Genomic DNA, 20,178 nt, shown 5'->3' on the forward strand with positions numbered 1-20,178 from the left:
CGAGAACTTCCGTTGAAGTAAGCTTTGTATTTTTTCTAAGAAACACGAGAATTAAATTGCGCCCGTTATGTAAAATCAGAAAGCTTTCGCTTCGTCGAAAACAAGAGGGCAAATGTTACTTCAAAGCAAAGTCAAGCTTCAGCTAAACCCAGAATTACCGAAGAAAGCAATGGAAATAGATTATGTCAACAAAACCATCACAGTCTTCATTGCAACGCGGTTCGTATCTTGACAAAGTATTAGAGACTTTAAAAACAAGCGGATTTTATTGGGGAGCGTTAAATGCTAATCAATCAAAAGCTTTATTAATAAAGAAAAAACCTGGATCGTTTCTTATTCGTGCTAGTTCAGACCCGAAACATTTATTCACGTTGAGCTTGAGGACAGAGTTAGGAGTGACAAACATCAGGATCGTCATGTGCGACGGAAAATTCTCCTTGGATCAAAACAATGGGACAAGTGCTCACGCTGGTGGAAATCAACAGGGCTCGCCGAAGTTTGACTGCGTTGTTAAGTTAGTATTTTATTATATTCTGCTTTCTAAGCGAAGAAACAATCGACAGAAGTCTTCATACGCTGGAACCCGTGACAAGGTTGCTCATTTGTCGCTAACATCACCTCTGTACAAAGAGGTATCAAGCTTAAAACATTTATGTCGACGGACATTGAATCGACAACTTATCGGAGAGAGCGTTCATCGATTACCTGTTCCTTCAAAGCTTAAAGTTTACTTGAGGAGTTACCAATATCCAGTTTGAGTAATTCACGGGAAATATTGTCAATTCATTTAATTTAATGGCCACAAAAAAGACATTACATTGGCTAATATTATATCACGGGTGCTCGCGCTCACCATGAAGAGTTTATCGTTTTCCGAGAAAGTGGGAGGAGAGTCCCACAAAAGGTTGGTGTACATCAGGAATATTTTTTTCAAAGTTTAATTTTTTATATAAAGTTTTAAACATAGTCAAATTGTACAGCAAGTGCTAAGACAAATTATTTATTTCGAAACGGAGAATAAAAGTATAGTATTTTTGTTTTAGAGCTGGTGTCAGAAAGTCAAGCCCTAGGGCAAGCAACATCCTCGAATTCTTAGAATCTTGGTCTGGTGCCTGAGTGACCACTTGTTTCTATTATTCAGTAGCTGTCCTTTATGTGCGCCTTTGTTAAGAATAGCGGCATGTAATTTGATTGATAACGAAGTTTTCCGTTTTAAAATTAATCCATAGGGAACGTGCTAGCTCACATGAGGCAAGCATTTTAGCACGACAAAGTTCATTTCAGATTTCCGCCTTCTCTTTGTGAAGTATTCCGGGGGGAATCCCCGACTTCGAATTAACATTTATATATTCAAAAGGCGCAAATTCTGGGAAACCCTTGATTTAAAGTACATCTTCATTGTTTATACATATATATCCCTGCGTTATTTGACGAGGACATGATAGAGCTATATCATCAGCAGCAAAAGGCAAGTTTTGCCTGGTTCGCGGTGATTTGGGAAGTTTTCGACTGCGATCCACTATTTACAGTTAATTTCAATTGTGGTGATCCTGTCAATTCAATCGTGCCCAGTTTCTTATTAATTGTGCATTTGTGATTTATCGACCTTGTCGTGCTATCCGTTGAGTCGAAGTTGCAAAAGTTTAAAGCGTTGTATCGCTGCAACCAAAAAAAATAGCAAGAAAGAAAGAATTACAATTCCATGGGCGTGATGGATATGAAGTTTTTTGCCTCAAACTTTGTGGACGTTCTTCGCTATATTAACTGTAGATTAACTTGCATCTAAAAATTTTATTACCAAGGGTTTTAAAAGTTTTATTTTTAAATGCCATGGTTATTTTTATTTGGGCCATATTAGGTTGAAATACTGAGACTGTATGCGACGCCTATGATCAAACTTCATTTTGTGAGTTAAGCTTTTTTCTCATTGTGCATAATTATGAATTGGGCATTTTTTGTCGTTGCGGCGGATGCAGAACGTGAAGTAATGGGAGTCATTCCCGAAAATAAGTTCTGTGTCTGCATGGGGCCACGATCAAACGAGTTATGGAAGTCCAAAGAGGAGCTGCCAGCCTAAATTCCGGCCATGATTAGGAAATATTGCATCCCTTCCGGACAGGAACGCTGTTGTTTAATTGGTTCAATTGATAGGGCAGTACTTCATACTTCTCAAAAAATATTGCTAAAGAGTATAAATGATGCAAAGGTGTCTATGAGTTGGAAACGAGTTTGTGGCTTAGAGGGAAGGTCTTCAGACGCTAAGTGCGTACAAAGTCTACTGCATTTGCTTTGTGACCTTATTTCTTCCTTGTGGGCCGTGCTTTCATAGGCATTTGACGCTGTTTTTAGGGGCAAAGATCAATCTGGGGCGACGGATGATTTTGTGTTTACTAAACCCGACAAGAGAGGCTTATTTTGATCGGTTTTCGGTCCAGAGAACAAAGTTCAAAGATATTTTTCAAATAGCTATGGGAAGAGGAGGGGCTAGAGGGCGGGTATTGAAGGAGGACGGAACGGATAGTCTAAAATTTTGAGTAAATCCTGAGGGTCGGCTCTTTACTTAAGGTCTGACACAAACCACGATTTTGCGCAATCAGCGAGCCTCAAGCTTTCTCCATAGGAAGCTGATTTAATTAACCAAATGTCTTTCCACTGTTGGATTTTGTCTTTCTTGACACTGCTCACAGAAGCAAATATTCAGATAAAAGATTCAGCTAAATTAGGGATTGCTTAGGACGCAGTTTTGTTTAAAAACGGCCAGACTTTTTTTAAAAATAATCAGACCTGGGGGCTTTTAGGGCATGGGCCCAGCTCTTGTGCACTGTCACACAATTCTACGTGACAGAGCAAAGATAAACTGCCACAATCCTCATAGACATTCTCGCTTTTTTGCGGGAACAGTTTTCTCTGGCTTCGTTCGGTATAGGGCTGGTACGGCGATATTAAAGTCCAGAAGAATCCTTTATGGTGGTGGCAACTGCTTTGTTTTATATTTTGGCACACAGATTGTAAATGAAAATCTTGATGCTCGAACCTTGACGAGGCTACTTTAACTAACACCCAAACGGTACAAAGGTCGCCGTGGGAACTTTCATTTGCATGTACCTCACCCCACCCCTGGTTGAATTGATCGGAGCGTGCGATTGTGAAAATGTGTTCGACTCTACGTAAGCAAAAGGTAGGCCATAGACCAACGTCTAGAATAAGTGCAACTTGTTTGACTGGTTGAGCATGCACCGACCACATATCAGGCCAGGTCCAGAGAGCACCCCTGTCGAGCCACCATAATGTTTTTGGCAGGTCGATTTCATTTCATGAAGAACTAAAATGAGCGTGCACAATGACACCTCTTTAGAAATTAAAATTAGGAAATTCGTCGAAGAGAAAAATCTACCACAGAGATGAAAACCAAAACATAATTTTTTTTTGTTTTGTAGAAATCGACTTTTAAATCAAGATTTTTGCATAAATACTTGTAAGCCTTTTTTAGTGCGGTCATTACAACCGGTGCAGTTTTTCAGCTGATCTACGTGATTTAGATAATTGAAATGAAACCAATACAACTTGACATTTTTGTAAACATATGTTTTCCTGACTTGCCATATTAATTAACTCTATTGGTGTTGAGATTTCTATTCCCCTGCCAACCCCCACAGAGCTTGCTACACTAAGCTGTGGTAAGAATCTCGTGATATTCATCCATGGAAAAATTAGATAGGATCAAGTCATGTTACGATTACACAATTCGTCGTAACAGTAGTCATGAGACCGTCATGATTTGTCCTTTTGAACCTTCACACGCAACGAGGGAAAAATCGACCGGTTTGGCCCGTTAGTTGTCCATATTCATAATTTCACTCTCCTTTTTCAATCATATTTGCTTTTTGCTACCTTGCCGAAGCTGTTACGATCTTTTTTAATCACAGTGATAAAGTAATGACAGGCGATTAAGATTAAACTTAGGGTTGCCAGTAAAATACAGCAATTAGCTTGTTTCTTATAGATGAAATCTTCCCTTAGTGTTAAGAGAATATTGTTTACATAGATATCACTGTCGTCATGGTAACTGAGTGAATCACTATGCAAAACAGCGTTTTACTCTCCAGCAATGACTTTTTACTTAAGTTTCACATCCTTAGCAACGCTCGGAAAGAAGTAGTCATCATTCCTGGATATGGAATCTATAGGGATGCAATAAAGTTGTAAACAACTGGAAATTATATATTAAGCTCTTGGGAGCACCCTGGAGAACTTTGAGAAATTAACCGGATCAAGTTGTCCGTAATCTTAACCATCAGGAAAAGTGTCTCATGATATAAGTGTTTACTGTGAGTATTGTTTATTGTAGAGGTCTTGATAAAGGTCGAACAGGTAGTATTACAAAAGCTTATAAGGCATTATAACGGGTAATTAACAGGAGTCTGCATGTTAAATGACCACCCATGGGGAAGGTATGGTACCTTCCAGTGTAGCTACTCGTTCCCAGTCTTTTGTATTAAAAGGGAAGCGCTTGAGGAGAGGTTAGAGGAATGCTTAAAGTGCCTATGACACTTTTTTTTCCGGAAATATTTAGCCTACCATATGTACAAACCAATTCCAATAGAAGGAAAATTCCGACGAAAAACTTAAAACTCGGTTATTTTAGGGCCCTAAAGTGTTCTTATTTTGTTGTAAAAGTGCCCCGTGAACTGGTAACGAATTGACGGGCGATGACGTAGAAAACTGTGAAAACTCTCACTACAATTACGACCATTTTTGTTTTTGTAATCATGATTCAACGCATTTTCCCATCTTAAGGGTCAGCGCCAACGCACTCTACGATTGTTATTCGAGGATTGTCGATTCATTTATTTTCATTCATTAATGAAGTCGGCTTTTCTTCCCAGTAAAGGGCTATTGTGTTTATATGATAAACAAAATAATACATGGTCGCTTGTAGATATGGAATTCCTCTTCTCGTGTTCAACTCGACATCTCACGTGAGCTATCGTGTTAAACACTCGAAGAGAAATTCCATATCTACGCGCGCCCATGTATTATTCTCTATTTATCACATAAACTGCGGTGTTATACAAGGATTTCCGGCCCTAAGAAAAGCCGTAACAACATACGTGAAAAAATATCCTATTTTTCACGTGTGTTGATATAGCCAATCAGCTGCTTACACGTCACTCGCCTTTGGCGCCTCTCGGTCAGGTTGATGAATGAACGGGAAAAGCCTTCACGATTCTCAATACAAGTTGTTTGTCGGAGCTTTCTCGAATTATTGCGGCTCAAACACTAAAAACTCCGTATCGCTGGCAGACAATGAGATTCAAACTTTCCTAGAAAGGGAAGAAAACCAATTTACTAAAAGAAAAACGGAGAGTTGTTCAACTCGACATCTTACTCGTTCGCTGCAATCACTCGTGTACTATCGAGTTAAACACTCGAAAAGAAATTCCATATCTGCGCGCGCCCATGTATTATTCTCTATTTATTACACCCATTTTGAAATCACTGATGGTCCCTGTAATCTGATTGGCTCTAATTGATGCGATTTATTCACGAGTCGCACCATTTTTTGCTTTAAATCGCATCTTTTTTCCAGCCAATGAGGTGGCTACACTAAGAAAAAAACAACCAATCAGATTTTAAGGCTTGTTTTAAAGACAAAGAGTATCATGCGGCAAATTTTGCAACTTTTGCGTCCAAAACTCTTACATTTTCCCCCCAAAAAATGGATGAATATAATTTCAGACCGGCTCAGTACTGCATCAACAAAATATTTGAACTTACCAAGTCCTGTATTTGGGTGATTTCAAAATGGATGTAGTAAAGTGGTAATTGAACCTCGTGTCGTGCAATTTTGGTCTGAAATCATACTTGTGATTTCAAATCGAACTTGCGCTGCACGCCCGTTCGATTTTGAAATCACGCGTATGATTTCAGCCCAAATTGCACTCCACTCAGTGCAATTACCATTATAAATTGCACTCCACTCAGTTCAATTACCATTATATATCATGCATGAGCGCGCGTAGATATGGAATTTCTATTCGAGTGTTTAACTCGATAGCTCACGAGTGAGCGCAGCGGACAAGTTAGATGTCGAGTTGAACACGAGAAGAGAAATTCCATATCTACAAGCAAGAATGTATTATTTTGTTTATAATATAAACACAATAGCCTTTTACTGACAAGAAAAGCCGACGACATTAATGAATGAAAATAAATGAATCGACAATCCCCGAATAACAATCGTAGAGTGCGTTGGCGCTAATTCTTAAGATGGAAAAATGCGTTGAATCATGATTACAAAAACAGCAATGGTCGTTATTTTTAATATACAAAATTCTCATTTATTGACTTTGTCCTCTCTTTCAAGTAAACGGCCCAAATCGGCCAGTAACAAATCTTCCAGTTGTCGGTTTTCATTCTCAGCCACGAAAAATGCCAACACCACAACCGCTGAATACGTAACTTTGGGTTTTTTTTTTTTTTTTGTATATTGGTTTTTTCCCTGCTAGGAAAGTTTGAACCTCACTGTCTGTCAGCGATGCGGATTTTTTAGTGTTTTAGCCGACACAATCTGAGAAAGTTCCGACAAACTACCTTTTGCTGAGAATCATGAAGGCTTTGCCGTTCTTTTATCAACCTGACCGAGTGGCCTCAAAGTCGAGTGACGTATCAGCAGCTGATTGGCTATATCAACACGTGAAAAAATATCGTATTTTCTCACACGTGTTGTTACGGCTTTTTTCAGGGCCGGAAATCCCTGTATAGCACCACAGTTTATGTGATAAATGAATATTTTGTATGCATCGACTTTCACTTACTTGGATTCGCTACCATCTAATTCAATAAAATGTTTCTTTATTTATCTCGTTGCAGTGCTATAATCGCAATGACACTGCTACAGTGGCTAATCTTAGTTTCTTAGGGGCAGGAGGGAACTGATGGCTCATGGGAGGGATTTTCGGAAACCTAGGTCAGGTAGTAGTGTATAGAAATATAGGTCTAGGTTCTTAGTGTATAGAAATACCAGGTATAGGTGTATTATTCTTGTAGCCAACATTATTTGGTGCTCCGGCCACGCAATGAGTTCGTCCTTTCTCCAAGATTTTTCCTTTCCTCACCATTGTTTCCGACGTGTCTTTATCTTTACAGTTTTCTACGTCACAGCCACGTAACATGATTGTTTTGGCTGCGCGCTTAAATGGAACACTTTTTGGCCGCGAAATCGCACTTTCAATGCACCAAAAAAAAATGGTCACGGAGATCTCGCTAAGCACTAAGGTCGATTATATCTTATTTTAAATACAGCTATCAACCAGAAAATGCAAAAAAAATTTCATGTCAAAGGCACTATAATTTTTCGCCGTTGGCCTCCCGACTCCCGTCGTCTCTTTCGCCCTGCGCTACACTGACTAAGCGTCATTTTCCTTCAGAGCTTCTTTGATGACAACAGGACAAGAGGAGTATTTGATTCTGTGAAGAAGTGAATATAATTCATTACTACACATATAAAGTGAGAATCTTGGGTCCTTCAATCAGCTTCAACGTTCGTCTCTCTCTCTTTTTAAAAGAAATGTGGGAAGATAGTTGAAGCTGCTTGGGTCCTAAGGAACGGCTGTCATGGAGATAATTATTGTTCCTCTTTGGTACCAATCTCTTCGCAGGCAGCCCAAGCTCCAGCTGTGAGATGATCATCTGCGAATTAAGAGGCATGGCGAAACTATAAGATTTCTGTTTTCTCCAGATGATTAAACTTAATAGGAGCCTGAGACTTCTACATGCTCTTAATTTATGATTTTAGATATTTCATATATCTAAAATCATTATTCATCGCTTGAATGGTTTATTTAGACCCAACATATTGATCTGCTCCCAGTTGGGTTGTTAGCTCAGTTGGTAGAGCGTTACACCGGTATCGCAGAGGCCATAGATTCAAATCCCGTACGAGCCTGAATTTTTTTTAGGTCCTATCTTCAACTACTAGTTCAGTAGTGTTCTTAGCTGCGAGGATCTCTTAAATTCGTGCTCTTAATTTGTTTCAATTTAAAGAAGACTCCGCCATTTTCCCAGTGAATAAAAACACGTCACAGCAAAACTAAATTTCTTAAGCATCCCTTGCCGGCCAAAAAGAAGCCCAACATAGGTGAAGTTGACCATGATAGCCGCAGATTTACCTCGGGTTAGTACTGAAGTGAAACACCAAGCGGAATAAGAAAGGCAAACACCTGGGGATACTGTTGCAGGTTTTTATTTAGACCCTTATCTCGCACCCACAAATTTGCGTTAAATTTAAAGAATTTGCACGCCTAACTTCGCAGCGTAAAACAAAGGTACGAGAAACAGGTTTTTATTGTCCAAATAATCGGCATTGCCGATGTGTGATGAAAGTCTCTCGCTACTACTTTCAAGGCCAAACAAAGTATGCATGAGCTACATGTTAAATGTTGAATGAGCTACCTAATGTTACTCGGCAGAACTGTTTGGTCCTTAACTGAAGGGAAATGTATTTAGCTGGCTGTAAACTGCATATTCAAACCCTTACGTTTTTAATCGTCTTTATTTTAAAACAATGTGTCAGCGCCAAAACCATCTGAGGAAGTGAAGTTCGAAACATCAATCGCCATGACGATTATTGCCAGCCTCTCACGACCACGCGGCCTCGATCCCAGCTCACTCTTAAAGTTTTTTCCGGGGAAGCGGGTTGTTTTAGAACCGAGTCTGCATTTTAACCTTGGTCTGTAGTCTCAGTTCAGTCTGCGTTTTACCCTCAGTCTGCGCTTTATCCCTGGTCTACAGTCTGCGTTTTACACTGACTGGTTAGATATACGTTACGAGCACCAGATTTATTATGCATCTCACGCTCCATCACCAGCTACACGAAAGACTCCCCAGCGCACAAAGGTGCGGTACTCTGGAACTGCTTGACAAGCGAACATCTCGAATTAGTCAGCTTTACTTGTTATGAGAACCTCAAGCGGAAACCGAGATTACTAGAGTCACTACATAGTTTTGGGGATTTTACTTAGAAGGTGACATCTACATCCACATGCACTTTCAGATCAGAAGATTTTATTTACTCATAACACCTTTCTCAAGATGGCTGTATATCTTAGGTAAACGTTCATAAGTCCATTAGCACATTAGATCCTTAGATAAACGACCCACAAGCCTAACAGCTTTAACAATTATCGTTTAAAATAAAGGATTTGATCGATTGATAGACATAAAGTTTGTAAGGTAACGCCCCCATTTTGTTTTGGGATTTAGCGGCTCTCTTGTTCGCCACTGTTGGAATTTGAGCAACCCGGCTTCCCGAAACAAATATATTAAGTATACATATGTCGTTCAACGGCAAGCAAAGTCGCGACAAGCATGAAAACCCATGCAGTCCTTTTTTTCTTTTTCGCGAGAATATCCGTAACACAACGCCACTCCTGGGTTTGATGACCGAGGCCGGGGACATTTCCAGGATCATAGCTTTTCGTAGGAAAAAAAACAGCAACAACTCAGGGCTCTTTAGCAGCTCTTACAGGTTCTTTTTAATGGATTTAAGTATATATGTTTGGCCTTTTGGATTTTGTAGCGCACATTCATGGTGAAAGACACAGCGTGAGCTGAATTGTGGATTGAGAAATACTCAGGAAAGAATGACCAATGATTGTGTTACAAGTTGATGTTGCAAAATTTGCCGACCACTGACCTCTAAGTTTCGGGTTATAACTGGAAAATTTTAAGAGCTTTTCTGAAGTCATGTGTAAAAAATTGGCGTTTTTTTTATTGTTTTTAGTACCAAATATTCCACCTTTTGCGATTAAATCTCGTTACAATATGCTTGTTTTTTTCTCCTTCATCTTTATGAAAGAGCATTTTAAGATTGGCGTGACATGCTCAAAGAGTCTGGGCTCGAAAGATGTTCACGTGAAACCCACATGGAATTTCCCAAGTAAATTTTTGGCGCGTTCGCCTGATCGTCATAAATTTTAGACTACTGAAACATTACTGCATTTCACGGAATTTTCCGATCTAATCACCAGAAGTATAACCCTTTGCTTAAGGTAAGGTTCTATTTCATAGATTGAAGGAGTAATAATTCTAAATTCTTCCTTGCAATCGCGGCAAACTCTGTCCAATTCAAGTCTTGCCAAATGGAAAAAAAATTATTTGTTATTTGTCATCTTTGTTTTAATTCTCTACGGCAGATTTAATATTTTGAAAACATGGCAGTAAACGGTGTCAATGGTCATGGATTTCACTTCCTTCGTGAGTCCCTTGAAGAGAACGATCCTGATATTTACGAAATTTTGAAAAAAGAGAAGCAACGCCAAGTTCGCGGCCTCGAGCTCATCGCCTCGGAAAATTTCACCAGTACAGCTGTTATGGAAGCTCTTGGTTCATGTATGACCAACAAGTATTCTGAGGGGCAAGTTGGACAGAGATATTACGGAGGAAACCAGTTTGTGGATGAAATGGAGGCATTGTGCAAGAAGCGAGCTCTCGAAGCTTTTCGGTAAGATGATTGATACACGTGTAATCTTGGTCACGTGTTTAATGGTTATTAGTTTCATCTAAGCAAGTCGAAATTTACCTCACTGATGATGTATTGAAGGATAAGGCTAAATGTAGAATTTTTCCCGACCTGAAGAAATTCGGTAAATTTGCATGATCACACGCGAAAGAACCCGTATGAGTAAAGTTATGCAATCCTTTCGATCTCAGCAATGGAGGTTGTTCTTATCGAACAGGTCACGCAATTCGCCTAAATGGAACTATAGCTACTCGAAAGATGTAAAAGTGTCGGGACGGATCGAAGGTTTTATTGATTACGAAAATTTGAACATAACTGGAGCAGGTTGCAGTAATTGGTTACATTTCTTCATTTATTCACTTGATACTCAACAGGTCTTTTACACTTAAATTTGCCAATTCATCAAATTCGCCAAATTCCAAATAGTTAACTATTTTGATCTGAAAATTCAGCTTGACTAGTGAGCCTAAAACAAGTTTTTAAAGTTAAGGGATTGTAATTAGTCTGTACTTTTTAATCTATTATCCAAGTGATAAAATATTGTTTCAAATTTTTTAATTATTTCTTTTAAGATATTCAATGGATAAAATAAATTTTTTGCTGTTGATTTTGTTTACTTCTGCATGAAAAGTTAAACAAAACACTTGTAAGTTGCTATATAAGTGACATAAAAGTCAATGTCTACAATGTGAAGAGTTAAGCATCTAAAGACTGTGAAAGCTGGTGATTGTAGCCTCCCTGAGCAGTGCAACCTACATATTGTCACAATTTATCCAGTCTCTTCCTTGAGACATAGGTTCATGCTCTAGGTATCTTTATTTGGTAAGCTTAATTTTAAATGCAGTTTGCCGGTTCTCATGTATGATGAAGGATAGATCCATAGTCACCATTTTGTTATTACATTATATAAGGCAAACAGATCACAGAAGAGTAAGGTGGTAAGTTTCTAAAGAAACTGTGGGTGCTGTGTTGGTGGGAGAGTATAAAAGAGCAATGTGTAGTTCCAGAAAATATCCATACCCCCACCACGGAGGAAATTTCATTTAGGACCCCCCCACCCCTTCGGATTTTCCATTTTGGGGTAGCAGTGGTAGCCCCCCCACCCCTCTGGAATTTCCAAAGAATTTTCTACCACCCCCTATACCCCCTGGAAATATATTTTTTTCTCGTAGCAAACAATAAACAAAGATAGATAGATAGATAGTTTATTTAAATATACCTAGCAGCCTTGCGGCTGAATTGCGTATATTACAATAATGTAATTAAATAAATATATTATATAACGTATATAAGAATATTCAAAATTATAAACAATTAAAAAATCTATGAGCTAAAACCTATCTATATTTAAAAGCTATATTTACATTATCTACATAGGTTTCTAGGAAACGGTCGTTAATTAACTGTTGTTGTTATATTTAATGGTGGAGGCCATCATGAAGGTGTTTTTAAAACGGTTTGTCCTCCACTGGGGGATTTCGAACCGCCTGTTACGTCTTAAATTGTGCTTTGGATGGTTGGCACTAGGCAACAATTCACGAAGCCTGTGATTGTCGTTTTCGACAATCACAGCAAGAGGGACGTGTGATTTTGTCGCGTGTATATTCGAGAGATGGCGTACACGCGCAAGGTAAACGTCGCTAACTAGCTTAAACTTAATGTTTGCTTTATTTTTAAATACAATACTTATCCTTAAACATTTAACACAATATTTTCAGTACGCGAAAGGAGAAAAAAACTGTACAAGTCGCAACAAAACACTTTTGAACTGTTAAGTTTGTACAATGTACTGAGAAAATTGCGTGCACTTGAAATGGAAACGTTCGAAATCACATTAAGCAACGTAAATTTGTACAAAATCGTGTCATAAATAAGAGAGCAAAAGAGAAAACCGAGTCAGCAGTAAGTTATTTTGAACTCATCTTTCCAAATTCCAGCCTCTAATGTAAAATTTCTTCACACAAGCATTGATTCTTGTTAACAGCGGGTCGATAATTTCGTCCGATTGTGCATAAACAAACCTTGGCTAGTTACCAGTCCCACACGCATATATACAAAGCCCTGGATCCTAATGTTTCTCAATGTTACTATCAACTGTTTTCGACTACGGTACGACTGTACTTATCATTCATTGTAACATCGCAAGCAAGTAAGCCATAAAGAAATCGTCAAGTCTCCTACACATTATGATGCAACAGAATTAAGCTCAGTGCAGATCAAAATTAAGAGATGGCTGGAGTCAATAAGAGGTAGCGAATGGTAAATTTATGCGAAACTTTGCGAGAAGGTGAGACCAGCGTTTTTTTTTTTTTTGCAAGACCGAAACTTTTTGAGTGTTTTAATTGCGAGACCAATGTTAAGACCCCAAAACGGCTTTGCAAACAATTCGAGACTGGGAGACGTTTTGAGTCTTTTGAACCGCTCAAAAAATGAGACTGCAGGATCGATCTGTGAGATTTAACTTAAATTTAAAAAAAAACAGCATCAGACAGTTATTTGTAAATTTTACGAAAGCGAAATGTGTTATGACCGAGGAAAATCCCTAGGTAACCACTCCTGTTGGTTGTAATCTTTGGAGACTGGTAACAAGTAATGGCGGCTCCATTCGAAAAACAAAGTGATTCTCTTCTTTATTTGATGTTATTTATGTTCCAAAGTGCTACAAGGATAAAAGAAAACTTTCTTTGGCTGCAGAACTGTTAGAAGCATCGTAATTTAACAACTTAAACTTCAGAACGTCCCACTAAAGTAGGTAAGAGGCGCCAATTGACATACGAAGAAAGTCGATCAACTTCCTACCCTCTGGACGAAAATTTTGCCTCTTACCCCCCATCCCATCTGGAATTTCCTGGGACTTTGACCCCCCCCCCCCCCCCCACCCCTCTGGAATTTCCAATTCCCTCTGTGGTGGTGGTATGGATATTTTCTGGAACTACACAATTTAGTATTATCAACTGAGTTGATAAGGTAAATTGGTCACCATTAAGAGTCTCTGAAGAAGGGCTAATGCTGGAAATGTCAGCATTGAAAGTCTTTACATTGGCCAAATTATGTTATCACTCAGTTGATAATACTAAATTATTAGATTACAGAGAACATTGAAATGTGGTAAGAACATGTGTGACACACGTGGCTGTGCACAGTTTACAATGTACAATGTATAATGCTTGCTCATCTGTACCCTGTGTTTCTTTTTACCACCTTCTGATGTTATCTGTTACCACTATTGAACAGAGGCACAGCAATATGCAATCTATTTATTGTATGTGATACAGGAGCAAAATACTGACTATGCATCTATATTTATATATATTGAATACAAACATGGCCTTTTGTAGAGAAAAAAATTGTTTCATGCTATTTACTGGTATGTTATTTTATTTCAGGCTTGACCCAGAAAAATGGGGTGTGAATGTGCAGGCATATTCTGGCTCCCCAGCAAACTTTGCAGTCTACACTGGGCTTCTAAACCCTCATGACCGTATCATGGGCCTTGATCTACCTGATGGAGGGCATCTGACACATGGCTTCATGACAGAGAAGAAGAGGATATCTGCAACTTCCATCTACTTTGAATCAATGCCATACAAGACCAACCCAGTGACAGGCTTGATAGATTATGAAATGCTTGCTCAGACCGCAAGACTGTTCCGTCCCAAGCTGATCGTTGCTGGAATCAGTGCATATCCGCGGCATCTGGACTATGCTAAATTCAGGGAGGTTTGCAATGAGGTTGGTGCTTACCTCATGGCTGACATGGCACACGTCAGTGGTCTTGTTGCTGGTGATGTAGTCCCAGGTCCATTTGAGTATGCAGATATTGTCACAACAACAACTCATAAGTCACTCCGAGGGCCACGCTCTGGTGTCATATTTTACCGCAAGGGAATTAAAGGGTACAAGAAAAATGGGGACCCTATCAAATATGACTATGGACCCAAAATTGACTTTGCCTTGTTCCCTGGTCTTCAGGGTGGTCCGCACAACAATCAAATTGCCGCACTTTGTACAGCATTCAAGCAGGCCAACACACCAGAATTCAAGGAATATGCCCAACAGATTTTGGACAACTGCCAAGCACTGGCCAAGGTTTTATTGAGTCGAGGCTACACACTTGTGTCAGGGGGATCTGATAACCATCTGGTTTTACTTGATCTGCGTCCACTGGCAATTGGTGGTGCCTTAGCTGAGAAGGTTCTGGAAGAGGTCGCGATAACAGGTGAGTTTCAAAAAGTTCCATTACTATCTAATGACAGCATTGACATCTTGAAATAGTATTGACATTTCAAAAAAATAGTATGTGTATTCCGTACAGTGAAGATATCATGTTTTAACCCTTAGCACTGTAACATCAGTATGTATATTCTCCATAGTGTCATCCATACATTTCTTAAGGTGCTGTTAAAAAGAATTTGTCTAACAGTCAAGAGCCTCTCTAGTTGATGATCATTTGCTTCGTTCACATGACCTAAACCCTTTAACTCCCAAGATTTCATCAGTGATTCTCCTTACTGTCTGCTATACAATTTATTTGATGTTAGTTTAGAGAATTTGGAATTGGATCAACCAATAATCCCCAAATTGATATTTTTCTATATTCTCATCACTTATCTGGTTGATATTGTATTGATATTGTAAGGAGAAATTCTATCTTGGTCACTCATGGGAGTTAAAGGGTTTAATGTGTGACTCAGGGGTGATAATGTAAGATGTAAGGAGAAATAAGATGGCTGTCACTCTTCAGGGTCAAAGGGCTTAGAGAGTATCAATTACTTTGTTATTATGTTTTTCCTCACAGTGAACAAAAACACCTGCCCTGGTGACAAAAGTGCTCTCCGTCCAGGTGGACTGCGCATTGGAGCTCCAGCTCTCACGACCCGCACCATGAAGACAAAGGATTTTGAGCAAGTAGCAGACTTTATTGACCGTGGAATCAAACTGGGACTGGAAGTGCAGAAGGTCAGTGGGCCAGACCAAAAGAAATTTGAAGAGGTTTTATTGGGCGATCAGTTCAAGGGCAAAGTTGAGGCATTGAAACAGGAAGTTGAAGAGTTTGCAGTCCGATTTCCCATGCCAGGACATGATCTTATTTAAGATATTGCCGCTATGTGTGTGCCAGTCAGCATTTAGATTAAATAGACACATGCTGACTAAATATTTAAAATGATAATGTCAAGATTCATGCATTTTGCAGAGCAACTTTCTAGGGGCTACAATTGAAGTTTCAGTTTAGTATAAAATGTCAGCAACCCTTTAACTCCCAGATCAAATTTGGTACTCTCCTTACTGTGAACCTTACTATTCTTATAATGTTAGTTCAGAGAATTTAGTATTGGATCAACTAATTATCCCCAAATTGATATTTTTCTTTGTTCTTATCACTTCTTTGGTTGATATTGTATTGATATTGTAAGGAGAATTCTGTCTTGGTCACTCATGGGAGTTAAAGGGTTGAGATTGCATTTGCAATATACATGAAACAAGTGTCATTATTAAGGACTGATATGTTGCTCAAAAATCATGTTATACCTCCAATAGACAAATCTGTTGATTATTCAATAGTTTTGATAAACTGGTGATGAGCTCCACATGGGAAAAGTCAGTAATTTTATGGAGGTTCACAGTCATTATTAGGCATAACATTTGCTGCTGTTTTGAGTCTGTACTAGTCCTTCCTTTAGATGCTTCATCATATAGTTGGAAATAAACTCTCCAAACAATGCACTTTTCAGGCAGATGTTAGGATGTAATATCAAATTTTCATTCAGAGAGATGCTATCCATGAGAGAAGGAATTGAAAATGCATCAAACAATCTACAAAAAGAAACCAGTTTCACAGTCATTTTCACGTGATCCAATAAACACAAGGTTGTTGTTGATCAGGCTTTAAGGAAACTTAGAAGATACTGCATCTCGCACAATTCACATTTATTGGATCTAGAAGCAATTACTCTGGCCCAGGAGGATTGGGGAAGGAAGTAAAATAGCTCGTTTTGACTTTCGATGGGGGAGGGGGTTGGGTTTGATCACTTATTTAACTTATGATTCAGTCAATAAACACTCAAAATAAAACATTTGCTTCAAAAATTTGAAAACCATGTGCTAATGTTCATGTGATATTGTGGAGTTGGGTGAGGCTCATTGTTATGATAATTAAAATTATATGGCAATTAGCAAGAAGTCCCAAGAAATACACAGCAACTACAAGGATGATCTGGTGAAAGGTAGCAAAGCACAGTAGTTAAGTTGTCAACTGTGTACCATGAATTTGATTTTCGAAAGATGAAAAGGCAGCAAGACCGGCCACTATCTGTTCGGGCAAAACAAATGAACTGATTACAACCATATCTATCATCAATTTCGGCAGAAAATGCAGTCTGTCCTCAGTTAATATCTTACTATTTCCCGTATTATCTGGTCTGACAATGGCTTACAGTGCATGTGGCCTGTTATATGGAAAATGACGCTATGTCTACTCTTCATTTTGTGGTAATGACGAGGAGGGGACTTACCCACTGCCCTTCTCGTGCCTAACCCCTCCTTAGAAATTTCTTACTCTCCCCAACCTTCCTCTACTGAGAAGATCGTCGGTGGCGGGCAGCTTTCCCGCCAAAAGTTGTCTCCAAAACCTGCCAACTATCACACTTATGGGTTGAAAACCTTTCCACTACCTTCTCACTCCTAACAGAACAAAGAAGGGTTTTGCAGACGTGATTTTAAAACCTCTTCTATCTTTAGTTTAAGTAAACTCAGGAGCCCATTACTTGGAAAGTAAGGTCGTACCAAATCGTAGATGTAAACTGGCGAACATCCTCGAAACCCCCAATTGTAGGCAAACAGATAGCAACGGGGATTCGAAGTAGCTTGCATAATGGGACTTGACCCCAAATGCAGATGAATTTGAATTTCATGATCCAGATTACGTCACATAAGGAAGAAAAAGGTGGAATTAAGTCGAGTGTTTTAAGTTTGTTGACCACCGTAAAGAGTTTCGAAGCTGATGTTTCAAGCGTTAGCCCTTTGTCAGAGCGAAGGACTAACGCTCGAAACGTCAGCTTTGAAACTCCTTACGGTGGCCAATTTACATTATCAACTCTGTTGATGAAACCAAAATTACCTTGCTATACTCCCCCACCGACACAGCACCACAGTTTCTTTAGAAACTTTACCCCGTTATAAGTTTGGTTCGTGAGAATTGATTGGTCAGTTTTGTGGTGATGTCAGTTGCTGTGGGACTCAAGTAACATAAGTTGGATGTGATTGGTTGGTTTCGATCTCATGAATTATACTCTGCATTTCCTAACGTGGTGTACCTCTTCAAACAACTCACAGGCAGTTTTTTTTTAGTTAGGATGTTGTGAATTTAACAGGTATAACTTCGTCATTTTGTTAGTATGAGGGTCGCCATGAGAAGAAGCGGATGGAAAGTTCTGTTCTTTTAAAGTTACCCTGAGTGGCCGGCGGTTTTGTGGGAGGCAACCGAAAAGGAATGAGAAGGAGCCGTGGAAACGCTCGGTGAGGCAGCAAGGAAGTCGACTTTCTCTATTTTATTCCTCTTGTGGTTTCACTCTTCTTGGTTTTATTTTGTGGGAGTAAAAACTTTTACAAAACCACGACCTCTGCAAGCTATTCAAAACGGCTCGTTTTTGCCCGACAGGAATTATTTTCAGCAATTCTAAACAAATGCATCGTGCAACAAATCAAATTTACGACTGAGGGAAAAACTGAACGAAGTCCCTTTACTGTTTAGTGGGCTTGATATTTTATTTCAAGTAATTTAGCGTTAACAACTGAGTTGAGAACGTAAATTAGCCACTGTAAAGAATTCAAAGGCTGACCTTTCGAGCGTTGGCCCTTTGTCTATCGCTCTGACGAAGGGCTAACGCTCGAAACTTCAGCCTTTAAATTCTTTACGGTGGCTAATTTACGTTTTCAACTCAGTTGTTAACACTTAATTACCTATTATACTCTCCCACCAACGCAGCACCACAGTTTCTTTAGAAACTTACCCCCTTTATTCATTTGGTATTTTATAGCAGAAAATGTGATTTGTTGTCGCGTTGCCTATGAAACCTTCGAAGATTTTCGCGGTGTACTCCATGTCACAAATTACGAAATACTTTAACAAAAAACACACTTATGCTCAAGAACATAAACTGTATTACTATTCTTTATGATTATATCATTTTGGAGGGCACTGAGAGGATAAAAACTGAAAAAAATGACTAAATCACGCGTGTGTGAGAGCAGGTTAAAATGCATTTTGACTTGCCAAATACTTCATTTTAGCCCGAAAAATTTCCCGCCAACAATGCCCTACAAAGTGGTATTTATATACTGAGACAAGGAATATACTTGTCTATCCCAGCAATCCTGTTCCGTCTGAGAATCATGACCTATTAATCATTACTTCTCGGTAAATGATTCTTTTAGCTAGTTTATCTACAGCTACAGCGCTCTTGTTTAGATTTCCGGATATTTTAGCGGCATTTAAGCGGAAGATGACAACAAATGAAGAAAACATTTTATCAACGGATACCGAGGCTTGCTTGGTGGTATCTAAAAGTGCTTTTTTTTTATTCTTTAGAGGGAAGTCGTTAAGACTCAAAAGAGCCGGAAGGGAAGGAAGCCCTTGAATAAAATTTCATTCTTTGATTTTTAGGGTACCATTCCAGCCACTCTATGATTGATAATTGAGATTTGTATAAAAAGATTGACGAAAAACTGGACAATCTAGTCTGTTTGCTTCCCACTTCATTTTAAAGTGACGCACAGTTTTTAAAGTGACGCACACTTTCCTCACAAATTATCAAAGAAGAAAAAAATTGCAATTTCAGGTATTCATTTGGCTCTTTTTCTTCCAATCCGCGATTATCAGCTATTCACTTTTTTGATAGAGACGCCTCGGGAAATAACTTTTATTCTGCACTTTTTATCATTGGTACATCGTTCCTATTTTGCATCGTTGAATGGCTTCCTTTATGGAGAGTTGGATTGTCTGACAGAATGACTTTTTAAGGACATCTGAAAGCAATGATATTGAAAACAACAGTATTTATAAACATATTTATTTCCCTTCACGAGAGAGAAAACTATTAGAGATATGGTCACCTTTTAGTGAGTGTATACACTTAAGAATGTTGGTTCTTATTTTTTTTTCCTTCTTGATTGAAACACGTTTTGATAGTCAGTAGTTTTCATTCGATGCGTAATTCTTTACTTCATGCAGTTGGAAGCATTAACTACCCTTTAAGATAAGACGATGAAAATGACTTCAAGACTTTAAAATATATATGTTACAATCAGACATGACAGATGTAAAAATTTAGTACTTAAAGTTCAATATTGTAATTTGCATTCAGCAACTCTTTAGTGAATACCAAGCAATACTTTTTCATAAGTGTTTTAGTAAATAAAGTAAGAGATACATTAATGAATCATCTGACAAAAAAAAAAGTATAAAGCCTTCCTTGTTCTCTAATATCAAAATGATGAATCAGAACTGAATTTCCTCATCATCTTTGCATGTTTCAGTTAGTATAGTGGCCGTGCTAAACTTGTTACTTAGGCAAACGGCAAACAGCGAGCATCACAATAAATACTTAATCTCCTACTCATTGGATTTTGGTTAAGTTCTGGCTTCATTCGTGTAGCCA

The 20,178-nt window shown here is 38.7% G+C and overlaps 2 protein-coding genes and 1 long non-coding RNA gene across 3 annotated transcripts; all 3 read left to right on the plus strand.

Moving 5' to 3' along the window:
• The first annotated feature begins 37 nt into the window (after positions 1–37).
• Positions 38–1,044, plus strand: LOC113686419 (suppressor of cytokine signaling 2). Its single transcript, XM_027204036.2, has one exon. It carries the CDS (start codon positions 183–185, stop codon positions 756–758), a length of 576 nt encoding a protein of 191 aa, XP_027059837.1. The 5' UTR covers positions 38–182; the 3' UTR covers positions 759–1,044.
• Positions 1,045–1,352: 308 nt separating this feature from the next.
• Positions 1,353–3,178, plus strand: LOC149039203 (uncharacterized). The gene is made up of 3 exons (XR_016180685.1): positions 1,353–1,468; positions 1,859–1,906; positions 3,006–3,178. It is a non-coding gene; the product is annotated as an uncharacterized LOC149039203 (long non-coding RNA).
• Positions 3,179–9,915: 6,737 nt separating this feature from the next.
• LOC113686384 (serine hydroxymethyltransferase, mitochondrial) lies at positions 9,916–16,617 on the plus strand. The gene is made up of 4 exons (XM_027204002.2): positions 9,916–10,052; positions 10,197–10,504; positions 13,909–14,741; positions 15,321–16,617. Exons 2-4 carry the CDS (start codon positions 10,215–10,217, stop codon positions 15,614–15,616), a joined length of 1,419 nt encoding a protein of 472 aa, XP_027059803.2. The 5' UTR covers positions 9,916–10,052; positions 10,197–10,214; the 3' UTR covers positions 15,617–16,617.
• The last annotated feature ends 3,561 nt before the right edge of the window (positions 16,618–20,178 follow it).

The sequence above is a fragment of the Pocillopora damicornis genome, chromosome 10 (assembly GCF_964200805.1).
Source record: "Pocillopora damicornis chromosome 10, jaPocDami1.2, whole genome shotgun sequence".
In the NCBI taxonomy this organism is placed as follows: Eukaryota; Metazoa; Cnidaria; class Anthozoa; order Scleractinia; family Pocilloporidae; genus Pocillopora; species Pocillopora damicornis.

Bases quoted from the DNA above. Each gene is read 5' to 3' on its own strand.
- LOC113686419 (XM_027204036.2), top strand. From the start codon at position 183: ATGTCAACAAAACCATCACAGTCTTCATTGCAACGCGGTTCGTATCTT.
- LOC113686384 (XM_027204002.2), top strand. From the start codon at position 10,215: ATGGCAGTAAACGGTGTCAATGGTCATGGATTTCACTTCCTTCGTGAG. The intron at 10,505-13,908 runs GTAAGATGATTG...ATTTTATTTCAG, and splicing joins CGAGCTCTCGAAGCTTTTCG to GCTTGACCCAGAAAAATGGG. The intron at 14,742-15,320 runs GTGAGTTTCAAA...TTTTCCTCACAG, and splicing joins GGAAGAGGTCGCGATAACAG to TGAACAAAAACACCTGCCCT.